Source organism: Acomys minous, assembly GCF_964271855.1.
Source record: "Acomys minous genome assembly, chromosome: 15".
NCBI lineage: Eukaryota > Metazoa > Chordata > Mammalia > Rodentia > Muridae > Acomys > Acomys minous.
The window spans coordinates 90,519,992-90,537,592 of NC_140497.1; the positions used below are offsets into that span (position 1 = coordinate 90,519,992).

A 17,601-nucleotide genomic window follows, 5' to 3' on the forward strand; every position below is an offset into this window, starting at 1 on the left:
ATAATTTAAAATATGTCAATGAAATGAACTCTTTTCTCTATTGTTGTCTTACGGATTGAGATTAAAACGGCTAAATCATGGCCCACGCCACCCACCGAAAAGAAACAAAAGAGAGAAAATATACCTTAAATGGATTTTGTTGCCAAAGTCAGAGGATATCTCAGACGATCTGACTTAAAGTCTAAGCTCCATGGAATTTTACTCTGGGGGCCTCATGGCAAATGTCCAATAGTCTGCACTGCCAGAGGATAAAGAAAAAGTAGGCTGGATTTCAAAGCCAAGAGGGCAGGCAAGCCAACGCCGAGGAATCGATCTGCAAAGGCTACCCCACACATGGGTAACTCCCGGAGCTAGCTCACAGGCGAAAGGAGTAAGGATTTATTAATTCGAGGAATGCTAATTATTTTTGTGGACTAACGCCAGAGCAGTTAAAACACAGATTTAAGTTTGTAGAGGGGGTTGAGGGAGACTGCTTTAGTGGGTGTTTACAAAGCCCTTCTGTGAGGTCTCCACAGCACAGCCGGGTGCCCCCCCCAAAGTCTTCCTGAGGACCTGCTTTAACCGGTTAGCTACAGTGTGAGGTATTTTTAACCATCTTTCTTTTCTGTCTTGTTTTCCATGCTCTAAAGACACAGCATGAACCTGGTAAGTGAGATGCTGGTGGCCTTGAGACTGTCGTCTATATCGTTGCCAGTCCCTCAACTCTTTCAGCCTACTTCACTTTAGGTCCTATCTCTCTTCCAAGGACGCTCCCCTCAGGCAGATCAATGGCCACCTCTCAGTCCTTATTCAGGCCCTGGCTTGGCGTTTATGCTGTTTGACCTACTGTTTCCAAGACATAGGACCCCTGCCCCCACCACCCCACTACGGTCTCTACCGCATTGGTCTTACCACCTGATCTTACTAACGCATGAGCGCTTTTCACAGCCACCTTCCGCCTGACCATTTCTCTCCGGCTGAACCACAGGGACTTGACCTATAAAATCTAGGCCCAGAGATTTCCCTCAGCATGATTGTTCTCTGTATTCCATGAATAAACTTCATGAACTCACCACCCTCACCATTCTGACCACCGCCTGAAACCGGGGCCTCGCGTCTTTTACTTCCCTTATCCTGAAAAATGTCAGGCTTACACTTAAGTAGTTTTCACTTTTCATTTCAACATGCCTATATCATAACTATAGCATAAAGGTGCCATGGGCTGCATATGCCAGTTAATATTCCTGGTTTTTTTCCCCATGATACCACATGGATGTTACATTATTACTTCATGGCAGCAACAATGAACAATTTCCCTAAAATGAGTTATTTTAGGAAAACTTTGATGCCGAGTCCTTACTGAACCCCCAAGGCAACAGGGGAGGTAATAAGTACCCAGAAATTTCCATTTGGAATGTTAAAGGATAGTGCCATAGCTGTTCTAAACAGTAACGAGCAACACTTCCTATCACGTGCCCGTTATGCCGTGGGCCACTCAGAGGGCGCAGGCACTGTCAGAAGGCCTTTCACTCACCCTGACCAGCAACAAGATCAGCATCTGTGTACACGAGAGCCCGGGATCCAATCTCTCAACAGAATCCCCTCTACCTAGAGTCATTTAAAGTCTTCCCTCACCACAGAACCACACCAGAAAGGCTTAAAAGTTCCATTCTCAGGAGCTGATAAAGTGTTAGCCTAGCATGCACTAAGGCCCGGGCTTCATCTCCGATATGCTGTAAGTAAAATGTCATGATCCAACTCTGTACTCCCACAGCTTAGGCGGTGGAAATATATATATATATATAGTCTTTTTTCTCATTGTTTACTTAGATTGACATCAGAAACCTAAATAACAATGAATGAAAAAACTGTAACTGGAAGGAATCAAACTACTCCCTCTCCAGAAAGAGCAAAAAAGACTCACTGCATCTCAGAAAAGCTACACTTCATGTTCTGTGAAACGCAGTGTAGCCACGGGCAACAGGTGAGCTTGAGCGCTCATCAGTCACTATTATTGAAATGTTACAAAAATGGCACCCAACAGATAAGCTTCTTGATCAGCTTGAGAAAATATCCAAAGAGATTTTCTAAGTTTTCAGGGAGAAGAAAGGTCATTTTTGTTTCTTTTTAGATTTTTCTCTTGAGATATTTCTAAAGCCCATCTCTTACGGCAGCCATGTACAGCCCCAAGCATCAAACAGTAGAACTCAAAAGCCAAGTAAAACTGAGTTCGAGTCGCCATAAAATATAATCAGTAACTGAAAGCCAATATTTCAAGTTTCACCTTGAAGAGTCTATGTGTTTTTTATCCCAAGGCAAGGCATAGTTTAAAATAATCCCCACTCACATTGTTAAGATTTGGCTTTACCTTCTATCTAGTAAATGGGGCTGGAAGGTTTTGCCCTCTATAAAAAATAATTCAGGAAATTCAGCCATTCTCTATTCAGTTTGAAGCTGATAAGGCTGTTGTTGATTTAAATTACTCCCCCCTAAGCAAGAATGTTGCTATTTCTTTCTTTCTTTTTCAGGAGCTCTTGATTTCCTTCCTTTTGTTCATTCTGGTATTTCCCCCTCCCTAAGTTTTATACACACGGGGAGGGGAGAAGGTAGGGAGAGATTCACATTAAACGCACCCAACCTTTCAGCTTCAACCCCTTTTTCTGCTGCAGATGACTAAGCATAAGACATAGATATTCAATACTTACCTCTGCTGGGAACAGATGCCCAAACACAGGAGTGGGAGACACAGGAAGCAAAGAGAAGTTAGGCAGCTGACCACACTTCTACTTGTAAGAATGTTACCATCTGGTGAAGAAAATAGTCAAGAAAAGTCATAGTGTTTGTTTAAAGGTTAGTCATCTGCAAGCCTGTTAAATTGTTGTGGGTTTTGTTACCTCTGTGTGTGCTAAGCAACATTGTAAGCATGTTGAAGCCATTGAGTACCAGGGAGACCCTTAGCTTGGTGGATGGGATGCTTCAAAAAGTCCATACCAGGCTGCTTCTTCTTCTTCTTCTCCTTCTCCTTCTCCTTCTCCTTCTCCTTCTCCTTCTCCTTCTCCTTCTCCTTCTCCTTCTCCTTCTCCTTCTTCTTCTTCTTCTTCTTCTTCTTCTTCTCCTTCTGCTTCTCCTCCTCCTCCTCCTTTTTCTTTTTCCTGCTACCTGTAGATCAGGATGTAGAACTCTCAGCTCCTTCTCAAGCACCATGTTGGCCTGCACGCTGCCATGCTTCCCACTATGATAACAACTGGCTAAACCATGGAAACTGTAAGCCAGCCCCAATTTAAATGTTTACTTTCATAAGAGTTGACTTGGTCATGGTATCGCTTCACAGCAATAGAACTAAGACATGCCCACTGCAAAGACTGGGAGGTGAGCCTTGGCAACAATTGCCAAGTTGCTGAAGGTGATCTGGGACTTGAAAGCAAGCTCTTATGTGCCACTGATGCATTCTCCCTACCTTTCCTTGCTCTAGGCAGCTTCTAAATGCACGACAACAGACATTTTGTCAATATTTGCCAAATAATGGGAGTAGGATCTATTCTTTCATAATTTCTTTACAGTAAAATATACTGTCCAGTTCTCCTTTGTGATTTCTATGACAGAATTTAGTTTTTTTCTTCCATTTTGTATTTGTTTCACTAAATATGAACACAATGTTGATCGCTGGATCTAAAAAGTGTCATGTGGCTCTGGACCATGGAGCATACTCCCTTGTTTCTTTTTCGGATATCAAAGAAATGGGAATCACACCAACTTCAAGCTAATAATTTCTTTAGCACAAACAGAACACATATCAGAAAAGAAAACACAGACGCAGAACAACAGTCTGTGAAGTGGTCCAGCTATGCCACTCCTAAGTAAATGCTTGAAGGACTCTTCAGCCAGCACAGCAAAGACATAGGTGCACACCACGTTTATTGCCGTACTAGTCAGGATATCTGAGATAAGGTGTCGGCATAGATATCCTACTTCTTAGGTTAAGAATCTGTGCATGTTTCTGAAAATACCCACACATCACATTTCAGATATGACATTCAGGCTGATGGTTACCCTCTCAGGGATTTCTGCCCCCCCCCCTTGTCTCGTTTTGTTCATTTCAAACACGCACCCACACATAGCCCTTGAGCGGGCAAGGCGTGCTGGGCACTTAGGTTCATTGACTGTAGGTTCGGCTTTAGAGCTGTAGATAATCAGCTTGGAAAGAGCCTCTGTGTTGTCTCAAAATTAGCAGGGAAGAGACAGCAAATGCCTCATCCACATGAGCTCTCAAGCCATCAGCCACTGTGGGTAACTGCTTTCTCCCCATGTTCCTTCCTGACCCAAGGGGGTCCACACTGCCATAAGTCCAGCAGGCACTCGGGGGGGAAGTGCGGCCAAGCAGGACCCAGAGAGATGCCCGGCGCGCAGCCTGCAGGAGCTACATCTGCACATGATGGCTGAAAGATTCAGACTAGAAGAAGTGATTTCATAGCGTGCTGAACACAGCTCTTTACTTCCTGGTGCCAATTGCTGTTGTCTTTCCCCTGCCTGGGAAAATTTCTCTCTTCAGTGAAAATTCAACAGTGACTCATGAAGACCCCACAAGGAGAGAACTGAGCTCCATGGTGGAGAACACCTGGGAAGAAGGCCACCCGGGGCTGTTCTCCTGCAGAGTGGGTCTGCTGGGCACGCAGCCATTCGCTCCACCCGGCCATCTCTGACCCAGGTTACTGTAAAGCTAATGATTTGCTTTAATCCAACCCAAATAAGAGCAGGCAATGTTTTAAAACTTTTAATGAAAAAAAAATGTATTCCTACCTTTGACCCGGGCTATTTTTTCTTCAAATATTTAAAAGTCAAACACACAGTAAGCCCATGCTTTTATTTCAAACCAGGAAACCACCCTCACTGTATTTGATCACCAACACACCCCGCCCCCTTAGTTTAATTTTCAGGCTGGCTTATCATACATCATGCATTGGACTTGCAACCAGATGTGATGGTAACAGGCAAGAATTCAGGATTTATTTGTTAACTGGAAAACACATAAAGTCTTGGCTTTGTGGGTCAATGGCTTTTCTGTATCCATTTTTCAAGAAGAGTTAAAGTTTTAGCAGGGCTGATAAAAGCGGGAGTCGTCTTTGTGAAACACATTGCCCACAGCTGTGATGAAGCAGCCATCACGGAACAGTCACAGCCCTGTGTACTACACCTCTGCGACATCGTTGCTGCAGTTTAAATAGAATTCACATGTGGGAAGCAGTGGCTTCCAAATTAAAAGTAACCTCCAACTGATGTTGAAGGTAAGGAAGGAAGGAAAGCGGCGGTCACACAATTGTGTGTGTGTGTGTGTGTGTGTGTGTGTGTGTCTATGAAGTCACTCTCTAAGATGGTCTGTGTGATGCCAGGCTTTGCCTCTGTGCTGTCCTGAAAACAGTACTCAAATCGATGGTCGTTTGCTCAGGTTTCTTTTCCTCCCTGTCTTTTTGTATATTTCAGAGCACGTGCCCATACACAGGTAAGTCCACAGCTCTTGAGCAAGCAGGACTTGTCGGACATGAGGTATTAATAAGAAGACACTTTCCCTAGAGTCCAAAGCACCTTTGCTTTTCTGAGGCAAGAGGTCTTGTTCTGTGAGGCCGTTTTCACTGGGAATGGTAGTGCGCTCCGGCAGTGCCAGCACACACAAGGCTGAGACAGGGACTGTGACCTTGGGGTCACGGGCTGTGTAGTGAGAGTATGTATCAAAACAGGAAGAAAAAGGTTTTCTGGGCGCTGGAGAGATGGCTCACAGGTTAAGAGCACTAGCTGCTCTTCCAGGGCCCTGAGTTCAATTCCCAGCAACCACATGGTGGCTCACGGCCATCTATAATGAGATCTGGTGCCCTCTTCTTGTGATCAGGTGTACATGCAGACACAACATTGTATACATAATAAATACATCTTAAAAAAAAAAAAGGTTTCCTGCTTGAAAATATGAGAGTAAGAAGCACCTGGGCCTTCCATCCTTGGCTGCTGTCCACTGAGTATATGGTGGAGTTATAAAGACAGAGCCCAGAACGCGGGTGGCCGCAGACCAGAGGTGCTCAATCGGTAAGAAGGACGGTGGAGTTGGAAACAGGTACAGGATGCCTGTTGGATGCCTGTTGTTTTCCCTCTGGTATCGATTTGTCCCGTGACAACCTGCAAGTTACCGCGTGGTGCATCCTTCTGTAGGACAGAATTAACTTTCTGTTTATTTTCAGGATAAAATAAACCCCAAGCTGATTTTCAATGAATCAGAACAAGATTGTATTTGCCTTCCTTCTTCAAACCGAAAGGCAGAGTTTTGTTTGGATGTGAGACTATGGCTAAAGAAAAGATGAGGTCTGGGCAAGACCACCCGTGCTTTAGAGCACCCACGCATGCCTGCGGGACTGGCCCGCCTTGATTTGAGGCCAGAACTCCTGTGTTCACCAAGACATTCACTAAAGACCTGCGGAGTTGGGCCTGTTGGCTGTTGGGATCCAGGCGTTATGTAAAGTTCTGCCCATTAGAGGAGCCGACTTCATTCTGGAAATAGAGTTTCAATAGAAGACAGGACCAAATGCCTTCTCCTCGGAGAAGATGCCGGCTGCCCTGTGAAGCGGGTTTACCGGGATTCCACAGCCGCACCGGCAGCATCAAGAGGCTCACATAATCACATAGTAGACAATTAGATGGAGTGGCTGATTGAGATAGCAATACTTTGGTGTTGACTGATGACACAAGTTAGTTTGTAACACAGCAATTTCCTTACAGTTGTATACTGTTATATACAGTCCATATACAGTAAGTATATGATAGAGGATTCTCCTTGTTCATATGAACATATTGGAAAGTAACACTCCATATGCTTTTCCCCACAAATACCCACTTGGTCCAGGCTACTACAGTTAAGATAAAATGGCTGGTGAGTGGGGTAAAGTGAATAAATAAATTAATTTAAAAAAAAAATAGAATGCCTGCATGTTTTTTCTTTACTTCTGAGCATTCATCTACGTTCTTTGATGGAGCTGGGTGTGAAGACAGAGGAGCTTCATGAGCTCACAGTTGAGACCATTATCACCCATAGAAACAGACCTTAAGAGCCACACGCGGTGGTGCACGCAGCACCCAGGAGGCAGAGGCAGGCAGATCACTGTGAGTTCAAAGCCAGCCTGATCTACAAAGTGAGTCTAGGACAACCAAGGCTACACAGAGAAACCTTGTCTTGAAAAAACATTAAAAGAAAGGAAGAAAGAAAGAGAGAGGGTGGGGGGCAGGCAGGCCTTATGATTACATAAAAGGAGATGCCATGCCTCAGATTTTCCACGTCCCTGAACTCCACACATGGAATTTGTCACAGCAGATGGGAGGAGTCAAATGGTGTTTGGATTTGAGACACCTCCCCTACCTGATGCTAAAAGTACCCAGATGCCCACTGGAAATGCTGTCAGCTGCAAAGACCCTCAGTCTTATCCTGTGTTCTCTGTGCCCTTTGGGCTGTTATTTGGTGGGAGCCCTGTAAGCATTTCTGATGGGAGACAGTGCCCTGAGCCTTTCATCCTTTTAAATACTGGAGTTTTCAGGAGTCCAGGACTCTTAATCTTGCATTCAGACATACAAAGCCTCTCTCAAAAATACAACCCTAGTGACCAAATATGGAGTGCTTTAGGATAGTTAAGCCATTTTATAAGCAGACAGACTACATTTGAATGGCTTTATTAAAAGCTGTTTTCCTAAACACCTCTGGGAAAAAACTTTTTAAAGTGCCTTGGTAGCCGCAATAACGGTCATTTATCATATTTATTATTCGCTTAGGTACGACAGCTGGGCATTGCTCAGGTATTCTAACCCGAGACACTGGCCTGTTCCATGTCCCGCCATGTGGCTTGTTACTCTGCGTTCTTAGTCAGTTAGTCCTGGAGTGCCGGGCTGGCAACTATCCTGCCTGAGAGTTCTTCCCAGAATCCCTCTCTCTGCTAGTATGAAAATCAGTACAATAAGACAATCTTTACCCAGCCGCACAATAATATTATCCCAACGGAGACCCCGCCTCCCATGCTCACCTTGAGACAGCTCTCATGTACTCTCGCTGGCATTAGAAGGAATGATCCAAGCCTGCGAGGGAGACCCAGAGCGCCTTGGTGGTTCCTAAGCGTCGGTCATCGCAGACATCAGGGAAACACCCGCTCCTACCAATGCTCTTGAAATCTTTGGGGACAGTGCCATGGGCGTTTGATCTAATTAATCACTCACATCTCATTTAATTTCCCACAGTATACTTTCATCACTACAAATAAATATCTCTTTCAAATTCAAGTTGGGAAAGGGTCCCCTGGCTTTTAAAAACAGGCTCACTGGGACTTGAGTAGTGTGGCATTGGTAGAACATATTTTTAGCCGAGTAAAACCCTGAATTTAATCCTACCACTACAGCTATCCAAACCACATAATTTATATGCCAGGACAAAATGCTCAAATAAGCTTTACTTTTAATAGCGCATTTTTTAAAACATCTGAAAAATTCAATATACTTTCATATGAAGTCCTTCGGCACATAGATTGGAATCATACAGGAGAACCCATAATATTAGACAATAAAAATAAATTTACGACCTTTAACCCAGTGTGGGTGTGTCTCTAGTACTTTCTCTTATAGGATTAGAACATGTATATCTGGGTGTATTAGAATTCTAGAAGGCTCTGGGGCTGGACAGATGGCTCACTGGCTAAGAGCATTCACTGCTCTTTCAAAGGTCCCGAGTTCAGTTCCCAGCGCCCACATGGCAGCTCACAACTGTCTGATGCCATTTTCTGATGTGTAGACGTAATGAAGACGAAGTATCCATATATATTAAATAAATAAATAAATAAATCTTAAAAAACTCTAGAAGTCTCAATGTCATGACTGTATTGTATATTGTAGCAAACATTTGTCGTGGTACCAAATAATTTAAGTATAGAGAAAAAAACAAAAATGTTAGCAGTACAAATTGAATCAGGTAACTGATTCCTTTTTTTAATGGTGCTGGTTACCGGATGCCAGGGTTGGCTGTTTTACAGGACTAGGATTGAACCTAAGGCCTCATGCATGCTAAACATGTGCCAAAACACTGAGCCATACTCCCAGCCCTCGGCTTGAATTTGAGCAACAATTAACTCCTAATATCGCTTAATTATCAATTAATTAGGGAGAGTCTCCCAATTAAGGGAAGCCTCTTGGATGTTTCTGAGGCAACAGCTTGAAGGACAGCCTCAAACAAATGCTGATTGGGAAACTGAGCCAATTTGAGACTCTTGTTTGTTTCACGACCTCTCTTTATATGTACAAGAGTCAGAAAGTACAAAGATTAGCACTGATCCCTAAACCGAAGGAAAAGCAATGCCGTTACAACATGTAAGACTCTCAACAGTTGGAGTATGACTCTAGCACTATTATCATAGCTCTGGGCTTCTTGGACCAGTTTCCTAAGTGTAAGGCCACAACAAAATTATACAGAAAGGGAAGTATCCGCTTTTAGCGTTGTTGTTGTTGTTGTTGTTGTTGTTGTTTTTCTAACTCTAATAACACTGCCCAGGTGCCTAGCCAAGGTTCACGTCGGAGCAGGGATGGTTAGTTAAGCTATCCTGACACGCCAGCATCACTTCTAGAGCTGTGGTGCGCTCACACAGTGGAAGAAACCATTTGGAAGACAGGTCTGTCCTCCAGTAGACCTTGAGCCTTGTTCTGATACCGAGGCGAGGGCATCAACCGGCACCCTTCACAGACCAGGCTCTAAAGCGATGAGGCACGCATCTATCTGTACCTACCAACCTCCCCACCGTTAATCGTGTCAGAAAGATGGGAAGCAAGCGGGACAACATTTGCAATGCTCCGCCTGTTGCCCGCAGGCTGCAGGTGATCCTCTTTGCAGCCCTAAGGGAGACATTGGAAACCCACTTCTTCCAACTCTACAGTGAAAGGGTGTGGTCTTAGTGTCCCATACCATGGTCTCCCTACCCTACCATAGGAGGGTACCCTGTGTCGAGGCTGTAGGAAATAAATGCTTTACTACCCACTAGACATTTGGAGACTATTAAGAAGCCAGGCATGGTGGTAAATATCTGAATTCCCTGCACTAGAATGCTGAGGCAGGAGGATCAAAACTTTGGGCCCTGCCTGGGAAACTTAGTAAGACGCTGGCTCAAGACTCAATAGACAACACTAGGGAGATAGTTCAGTGACAGAGCACCTGTACTGCACACGTGACACCCTCCGCCCAGTCCCCAGCACTGCAGGACAAATAGTGGCGATAATGAATTGTGGGAGTTTGCAAATGCTGACTGCTAATGTGTGAGGTGCTGCAAAGGACTCTCACTGGCACGTTTGCACGTCTGTAAAACATAAAAGCTGAAAAGAACTATTCCATGTCCCGAGGAGTGAGTCAGAAAATAAAACGAGTACTGCTTATGAGACCCTGTTAGAAATGACTGCAGTTCTTTAAACCGCGTAGAAAAGATTTTAAAGTACTGCTGCCTCAACACTTCAGTTTTCCTCTGGGAGTTGGGGGTGGGAACAGAAAAGCTCAAATGACAGAAAACAGCGGTCGGGATTCATTTCTGGGAACTGAAAAGGTGAATGCCCCCCCCCCGCCCCCGCAACCCCCAAAGCCACTCAAGTCTGACGGAAGTAAGTGCAAGGACCTTGCTTGCAGCAGACAGGTGTGCTGGGCGAGCTTTGAGATAGCCAGCTTCCTCCAGCGGCTTCACCCTCCAGCCAGTAATATCTCAATGGGAATCTTTTGTATTAGCCGTCTAAGAGCCATAGATGTTTCGTAAGACCTTTAGCTAAAATGGTTTATAAAGTCTTTTGTTTTCTGTTTTCAAATACTCAGTCACACTGACAGTGTGCTAGTGTGTGTCTTCTTGTTTAGGGATGGGGGGCTGAGTTTGTTAATGCAGACACCCAGGAGCAGCAGGGCAGCAGCACCTGGTTCATTTCCTGGGTATCCACTTCTATCCACCAGTATGAGTCTCCTTCAGAGGGTTACAAACGTAAAGCGGCATGTATTTAATCTGTGGCTAAGTCAAAGCTCAGATAACAGTGTTTGCTTTTAATTCAAGTAATACCAGAGTGTTGGCCAAGCGGGGGGGGGGGGGGGACGGATGGATGGCCATCTCTTTCTAGGCACAGATATTTGTAGAGCAAGACTCTGCTTTGTGTTAGAAACTGCATTCTGTGTATGCCTGGGTGTGAGGGAAGAGGGTGATCAAAATCTGCTCTAATGCCCTAATGCTCAGGTTAGGTTACAGGGCGCGGGTGCGTTTCCTTCTGGCAACACCTGGCGGGGACTTTTGCACTTTTCTTTCTCCATTGCCTTATCTTTCCCCCCTTTTCACAGTTCACAGGTACACAAACCGCGTCGTTCACTGTGATGATAAGGCAAGGACGGGGAGCCATTCAGCTTCAGTCTTGTCCTTGGATGTTAAAACCGACAACCTAGCACCTCTATTACTTCTTATCTCTGAGTCATTGGCCTTGCCAGCACTCAAGATAAGAAAGTCTCTCACTTGCCAGCAGAGTGTGGGGTGGGGGATGGGGTGGGGGGAGGGGGGGAAGGGAGCTAGTGTGCAATGAGCTTGCAAAGCAAATCACACACTTGCCAGGGGCAAAAGAAAAACAACAACAACAATAAAACAACAACAAAACCCACCCTAGTAAAGCACTGGGTCTGGAATGTACTCACCACAAAATAAGCAATAGCAGGCATTTTGGAAAAGAGTCAGGACTTACCATTCACCAGAGAAAAAGTAACAAGTGAGAAACTGCTGTGACTTAGGCATTTTCCACCAGGAAGTCAATTTTCACTCTTAAGTACCTGTGACTCTCAGGAGGAAGAAGAAACCGAATAGGCCATCTCATTTTAATTGAAGTGTTAAGTGACTCTCAGTCAAAATGAGCCCTTATGATTACCTCATACTACGATACTCTATTGATTAGGGCTTAGCCCCAACAACTCAGTCAGCCACAGGTGTAGTATGCACAGATCAGAGAGGGAAAGCAAGCAATTCACTAAGCCTGTTTCAAGAATCTCTGTGGTTTACTAACAAATTCTGGGAAATTGACAGAATTCTTAGTTTTGTTTGTTTGTTTGTTTTGTTTTGCCACTGTAACAGAATCCCCAAGACTTAGTAGTTTATTTATTTGTTTATTTATTTATTATTTTCCTTTTTTGGTTTTTCGAGACAGGGTTTCTCTGTGTATCCTTGGTTGTCCTAGACTCACTTTGCAGACCAGGCTGTCCTTGAACTCACAGGGATCCACCTGCCTCTGCCTCTGCCTCCCGAGTGCTGGGATTAAAGGTGTGTGCCACCACCCCCGGTTGACTTATTAATTTATAAAGAACAAAAGATGCATCTTTTACAGTGCTTGAGGCTGAAAAGTCCAAGGTCAAGGCACCCATATCTGGAGGGACTTTCTGTTGTATCACCCACCCCATAGCAGAAGGCAGAAAGCAAAGAGCACAGGAGAGGAAGAGAGAGAAAGAGGGGCCAAACTCAACTTTACCAGAGCAGGAAATGCATTCCACTGTGGTGGCAGCACTGCCAGCCTCCTTAGAAAAGCCAAGCCTCTGTGACATAACTGCTCCTTGGGGTTCCCTTTCACCCTTATCATGTTAGGAACAGATGTTCTAACATGGACATTGGCAAACATTTTTAAAAAACAAGAACAAAAAAACCAAACACGGTGCATTTCTTTATCCCTTTCCTGGGACTTCTCTTTCTGCTTTATTTCCTACAAGATCTAAAGGAATACATACAGAGTTGTGGGGAACACGAGTGGAAGTTTTGGTGTCTTTAAAAACTCAGTTATGTTATATAAACAAGTTTTTGTTTTAATCCCAGGTGTGGGATATGGGTCTGCTTAAGACTGTCCACAGCAGCAGACTATTTGCCTTCTGCGGTCTCTGAGAGGGGCAAGATCTTTGCCAGGGGAAGATAGTTTAATTCTGAGGACTCTGGAAAGGGAATAAACGCCTGAGCCTGGAAAGAGACTGGTGACTCCACGAAAGAAGGTGGCTGCTGCTTCCCCCATGTGGCTCCTGCTTGCTGTAGATGGAGTTTGACAAGAAGTTGGCAGTATCCTGAAATGAAAATCGGACTTGCCCCAAGGAACCAGATGACCCTAACCAGCAGGAAGTAGCTAAAGAGACATCCACCCCCTTCTCCCCACTAACCTTTCTCTCCTACCTGGTGTTGGGGTGTTAGAAGGAATTAGGGTGAAGGTAGGTAGAGGTATAAGAAACTCAAATAAAATAGACTAAATAAAGATGCCAACAGGGAGCTTCAAATCATTCTTTGGTCCCTGTCACCCTAGACAGATATGTAATATACCCAGTAGAACTTCTCTCTGGCCTTTGCTTGATGAAGGCATCAGGGAGTTTGTAAAAAGAAACCACTCTCTTTACATTTCTATGTAGGATAGCTGCACTTTGTACTGATTGTATGGTTAAAGGACATACTGAGATGGGCAATATTCCAAATCTTTTCCATGCTAAGTCTTCTACTCTCAGTGGTCATGTGACTTTCCTGCTGCTGCTGCTGCTGCTACCACAGCCGCCACTGCCGCCGCCATTGCTGGGTTCCCACCGACCACTTCCAAGCACAACAGGATCTTATGTAGGCCCACGAAACAAATCTGTGTGAGACTTTTCCTAGAGATCCAGAATTGCCCTCCCCGTAGGTGGAGTGACTCTCTGTGTTCATGTCCAGTGGGCTCAGCCCCAAAGCCAATGCTATTGACTTTGACGGCATCAGCAAGGCAGGCTCTGGCTTCATGAATGGCTTCGTGACACTCGGGCCACAGCAGGTTCCTGATATAAAGGATGAACACTGCCTTTCTCACATCCTCTCTTCTCTCCCTTTTCCTCTCTTGCATGCCTTCTTCCATGGGATGGTGCAGCAGGAAGGTCCTCATCAGGTGTGTACCCCTAGTCTTGCACTCGCCAACCTTACTTGTTCTGATTGTCCCAGCACCAGGTGTCCTGTTACGGGAGCACACAGTGAACTAATAGCCTGTTCTTCTGTTGTGCTGTGTTCCCCTAATCTCACTTGATAACACAGCTTCTTTGGTGGCTACCTCTAAAGGGCGTTTCCCACGCTCCCAATTCTCATGAGTGTGTCTCATCCTGAAGTGCTCATCTTTATCTGGTTGACAATGCTTAATTTAATTCGCCATTATAAAGACACACCAGTAGGCCTGGACCTACTGAGGATTGGCCCTAACTGTTGGGGGCCCACACATAGAGAGGGCTGTAAGAGTAAAGAGCTGGTGGTATCCAGTGGAGGCGTAGGCCACACTCAGGAGGCATTACAGAGAGGACAGAGGGTGACAGGGACTATTCAAGGACCTGACAGAGGAAAGCCTGGTTTAAAAGCAAAAAACAAAAACCCAACAAAAACCTGGCTGATTAAGAAACTCAAGCCAGTAGCGCACTGTGGGGAGAGTTAAGCGGGGCTTAGAGAAGCCTGTTTAGGAGGAATCACTAGAGCAGGGGTGTAAATGAACCAGGCTGAGGGGGGAACAAAATGACCTGGACAGCGAAGGAGCAGAAAGTGGAAGGAGCAAAATACACAGCTCTGCAGTGAATTGTGGGAGTCTGTAGGTTATGGGGTGGGGTGGGGTACAGGGAATTAAAGAGGTCATCAGGGGCCAAATGCAGAATTCCAAACTCTACTTCCAAGACCATGCAACCCACGAGAGGAAGTGGGCTGAGGGATCATGGGCCCGGGTGTGAGCTTCCTGGAGCACTCTGTGTGAGGAGAGCACTGGAGCACCAGATAGGAAGGATGAGGGTGACCTAAGCAGGAGTGAATGGAGGATGAGTTTGCACAATGTCTGTCCAAGGAGATGGTGACAAGGGACTCACACTCTAGGTTGGCTTCAGCAGAACGTGCTGGTTGGTTATTGGAGTTGGTGCTCAGGATGCAGGTTGACTCTCTAGGGTCTGGGGTTTTCAGCCGGATGGAGTGAAGAAGCATCCTTCTTGGAGACAGTGAACACAGGATGAAAATGAGTGAGGTTCAAGGATGCTAAAACATGATTATAGACATCATATTTGAATGTGTTGTTGTTGTTGTTGTTGTTGTTGTGTGTGTGTGTGTGTTTAGGAGAAAGGTCTCAAGTGGAAGTCAGGGTGATGTAAATATAAGCACATAAGTGTAAACTTAATTCATGAAGAAAGTGAAATTGAGTGCGCACGGTGAAAGTGAGCTCAGCGTTGACGAAAACGACAGCCGACTTCTGATCATCTCTGCCATCTCAGGAGCAAGTCAGGGCACTCACTCCTGTCACATAACATCATGAGCACGCGTGTACCGACGTCCCTCTTCTTTAAAAAAAAAAAAAAGTCAGAGCAGCAAACCTGGTTTCCTTATGTGAATTAGCTGAGCAAAACTCACTTGAAAAAATCCATAGCCTGACTAAAGAATCACAATTCAAAACCGAGGACCCATAATTATAACTATGTCTTGTCCATTGTTCTAAAACGTGGTGGAGCTACTGGCAGACTGAAAGGGAGGGAGGGGACAGCTTACCTGAGCTAGGCTCTGCCAACTTCAACTTCAAAGCTCCCCTTTCCCCCAGGAATGGCAGCGCTTCCACAGGTGATTGGCTACAGTGGGAATCGCTTAAGCGTGGGGTTTAAAGTCTCAAGTCCGCTAGCTATCTCATTCCACACCGTCTAGCTTGTCACGCAGCCCCAGCCACAGGCATGCGTGGGCGGACGCCATGCACCAAGCAGCCTATAGAAATGCGGCCTTAAAAAAATTAGTTTATGCCGCCCCACAAAATACTATGTATCTCCTTTGGGCCCATTTTCCCTCCAAGGAGGGGTCAGCAGGGCATCTTTGAGGTCCCTATTTCTAACACCTTGCTGCCCGGGGTTACCTGCAGAGAAAGTCCAGACAGACATCACTGGGAGTCGTCTTGAAGTTTGAATCTATCTCCTCCCTCAGTATACCCCACAGACAGGCAAGATCTATAGTCACCCAAAAGCCAGGTAGAAGAACAAGGTACGTGCGATTTTGTCTTTCTTTCAAGGTCTCACTAGGTATTATTGACTGCTTTTATTACTCTTAGCTGTTGCTTGGAATCTGATTGCCAACCTGGGTTTATTAAAAGATCGGTTCCCTCTGACTCCACCCACTGTAAAAACCAAGCTACCATACTCAAAAGTCATGTCTGTCTATCTTGTCTGTCTGTCCATCCTTCCATACACACACACACACACACACACGCATACATACATTTGAGACAGTCTCACTGTGCTGTCCTGAAACTCATAGAGCCGCCTACCTCACTCTGTCTTCCAGTGCTGGGCTTCCAGGCTATATGAATTACATCATATACATATACCATCCATATACATTTTATATCCAACTTAGAGTCATAAGAAACCCCACTGGCACGGATATTAAAACTTTTCATCAAAGCCACAGTTTCATCCGCGAATAATAATCTACAAGTTCCCTCGCTTGCAATCGAAAGGCCTCGGAACACCAAAACTGAACTCCCTAAATTTTCGTCCCCCCCATCCTCGCTCCCAGTAACTTTGAGCTGGCTTTGAGCACCAGCCGGCTCAGTCCTTCGCTGGCTTGCTCTTGCCCTTCCTTTCCATCTGATCTATGGTTCTCAGGACATAGCGGAGACTTCTGGCTGCAGACTCTGGAAAATGTAACTCGGAATTTCCTACAATCTCAGCTCCACTTTCTCCTGGGCGCCGGCCCCCGGGCTGGAGCCTTGTTATTGTCACGTGGCCGCGGGCGCCAGGCGGGCCAATGGGCGCGCGCCCGCCTCCGCGCTCCGCCTCGCCGCTCCACCGCGCCTGGACTTCGCGCTCCGCCGCCCGCCGCAGGCGGAAAAGTTTCTCTGCGGGTGATCGTGCTCGCGGACGCCGCTCGGGCTGCCCGCGCCGCTGCTGGCCGTCCTTAGCTGCTGGCTCTCCCGCTGCGCGCGGGCATGCGAGGCCTTCGGTGCCAGGACTGAGCGGCGAGGAACACGCGGCCGAGATTGGCGTGTCCAGCCTCGTCTGGGAGTCGGTGCTCGTCGTGGGGCGCGAGGCAGCGGAGCTCTAGGCCGAGTCGGAGGCGGCGGGGCGCGCGGCGATGGGTGCTCCCGGGCTCCGAGTGGCCGCGGCGGCGCTGGGGCTGCTGCTGTGCGCGGGGTTGGGGCGTGCGGACCCGGCGGGGCGCGGAGGCCACGGGGCGCCGGGACAGCTCTCGGAGGAATCTGCTCGGCGCCCGTGCCCAGCCGCCTGCCACTGCCTCGGGGACCTGCTAGATTGCAGCCGCCGCCGGCTGGTTCGCCTTCCCGATCCTCTCCCGGCCTGGGTCGCACGGCTGTGAGTATCAGTATCATTCCGGTGGGGTGGAGGGGAACGGCGGGCGAGGCTTGCGCGAGGAGAAGCGCCCACGGGGCTTAGGGCGCAGTGTACGGCGCCCAGGCCAGAAGTGGAGCCTTGTGGGGCAACTCTGTCTCCCTCTTCCTCCGCGCAGGTGGGCGCTTGGCTCGCCGCAGGAGACGGTCTGTGAGACTCTGGACTTTGCAGCTTTTCTTCTTACTTTATGTAGAATCTGGCCCAACTGTAGCTTCTCAGTGGTT

General features: G+C 46.5%; 1 protein-coding gene and 2 long non-coding RNA genes across 3 annotated transcripts in view; 2 read left to right on the forward strand and 1 right to left on the reverse strand.

The window, feature by feature from the left end:
* Positions 1-1,251: 1,251 nt before the first annotated feature.
* LOC311584489 lies at positions 1,252-4,861 on the forward strand. The gene is made up of 4 exons (XR_014774911.1): positions 1,252-1,714; positions 1,810-1,963; positions 2,649-2,829; positions 4,529-4,861. It is a non-coding gene; the product is annotated as an uncharacterized lncRNA (long non-coding RNA).
* Positions 4,862-14,876: 10,015 nt separating this feature from the next.
* Positions 14,877-16,095, reverse strand: LOC311584902. The gene is made up of 3 exons (XR_014775031.1): positions 15,537-16,095; positions 15,202-15,331; positions 14,877-14,982 (listed from the first exon to the last, which is right to left on the reverse strand). It is a non-coding gene; the product is annotated as an uncharacterized lncRNA (long non-coding RNA).
* A 715-nt stretch (positions 16,096-16,810) lies between these two features.
* The window catches only part of LRIG3 (leucine rich repeats and immunoglobulin like domains 3), a 50,771-nt gene continuing 49,980 nt past the window's right edge, over positions 16,811-17,601 (forward strand). Inside the window, exon 1 of the mRNA XM_084760419.1 lies at positions 16,811-17,341. Coding sequence (XP_084616545.1) covers positions 17,106-17,341 — 236 coding nt within the window. The 5' untranslated portion in view covers positions 16,811-17,105. The remainder of the gene's footprint in view (positions 17,342-17,601) is intronic.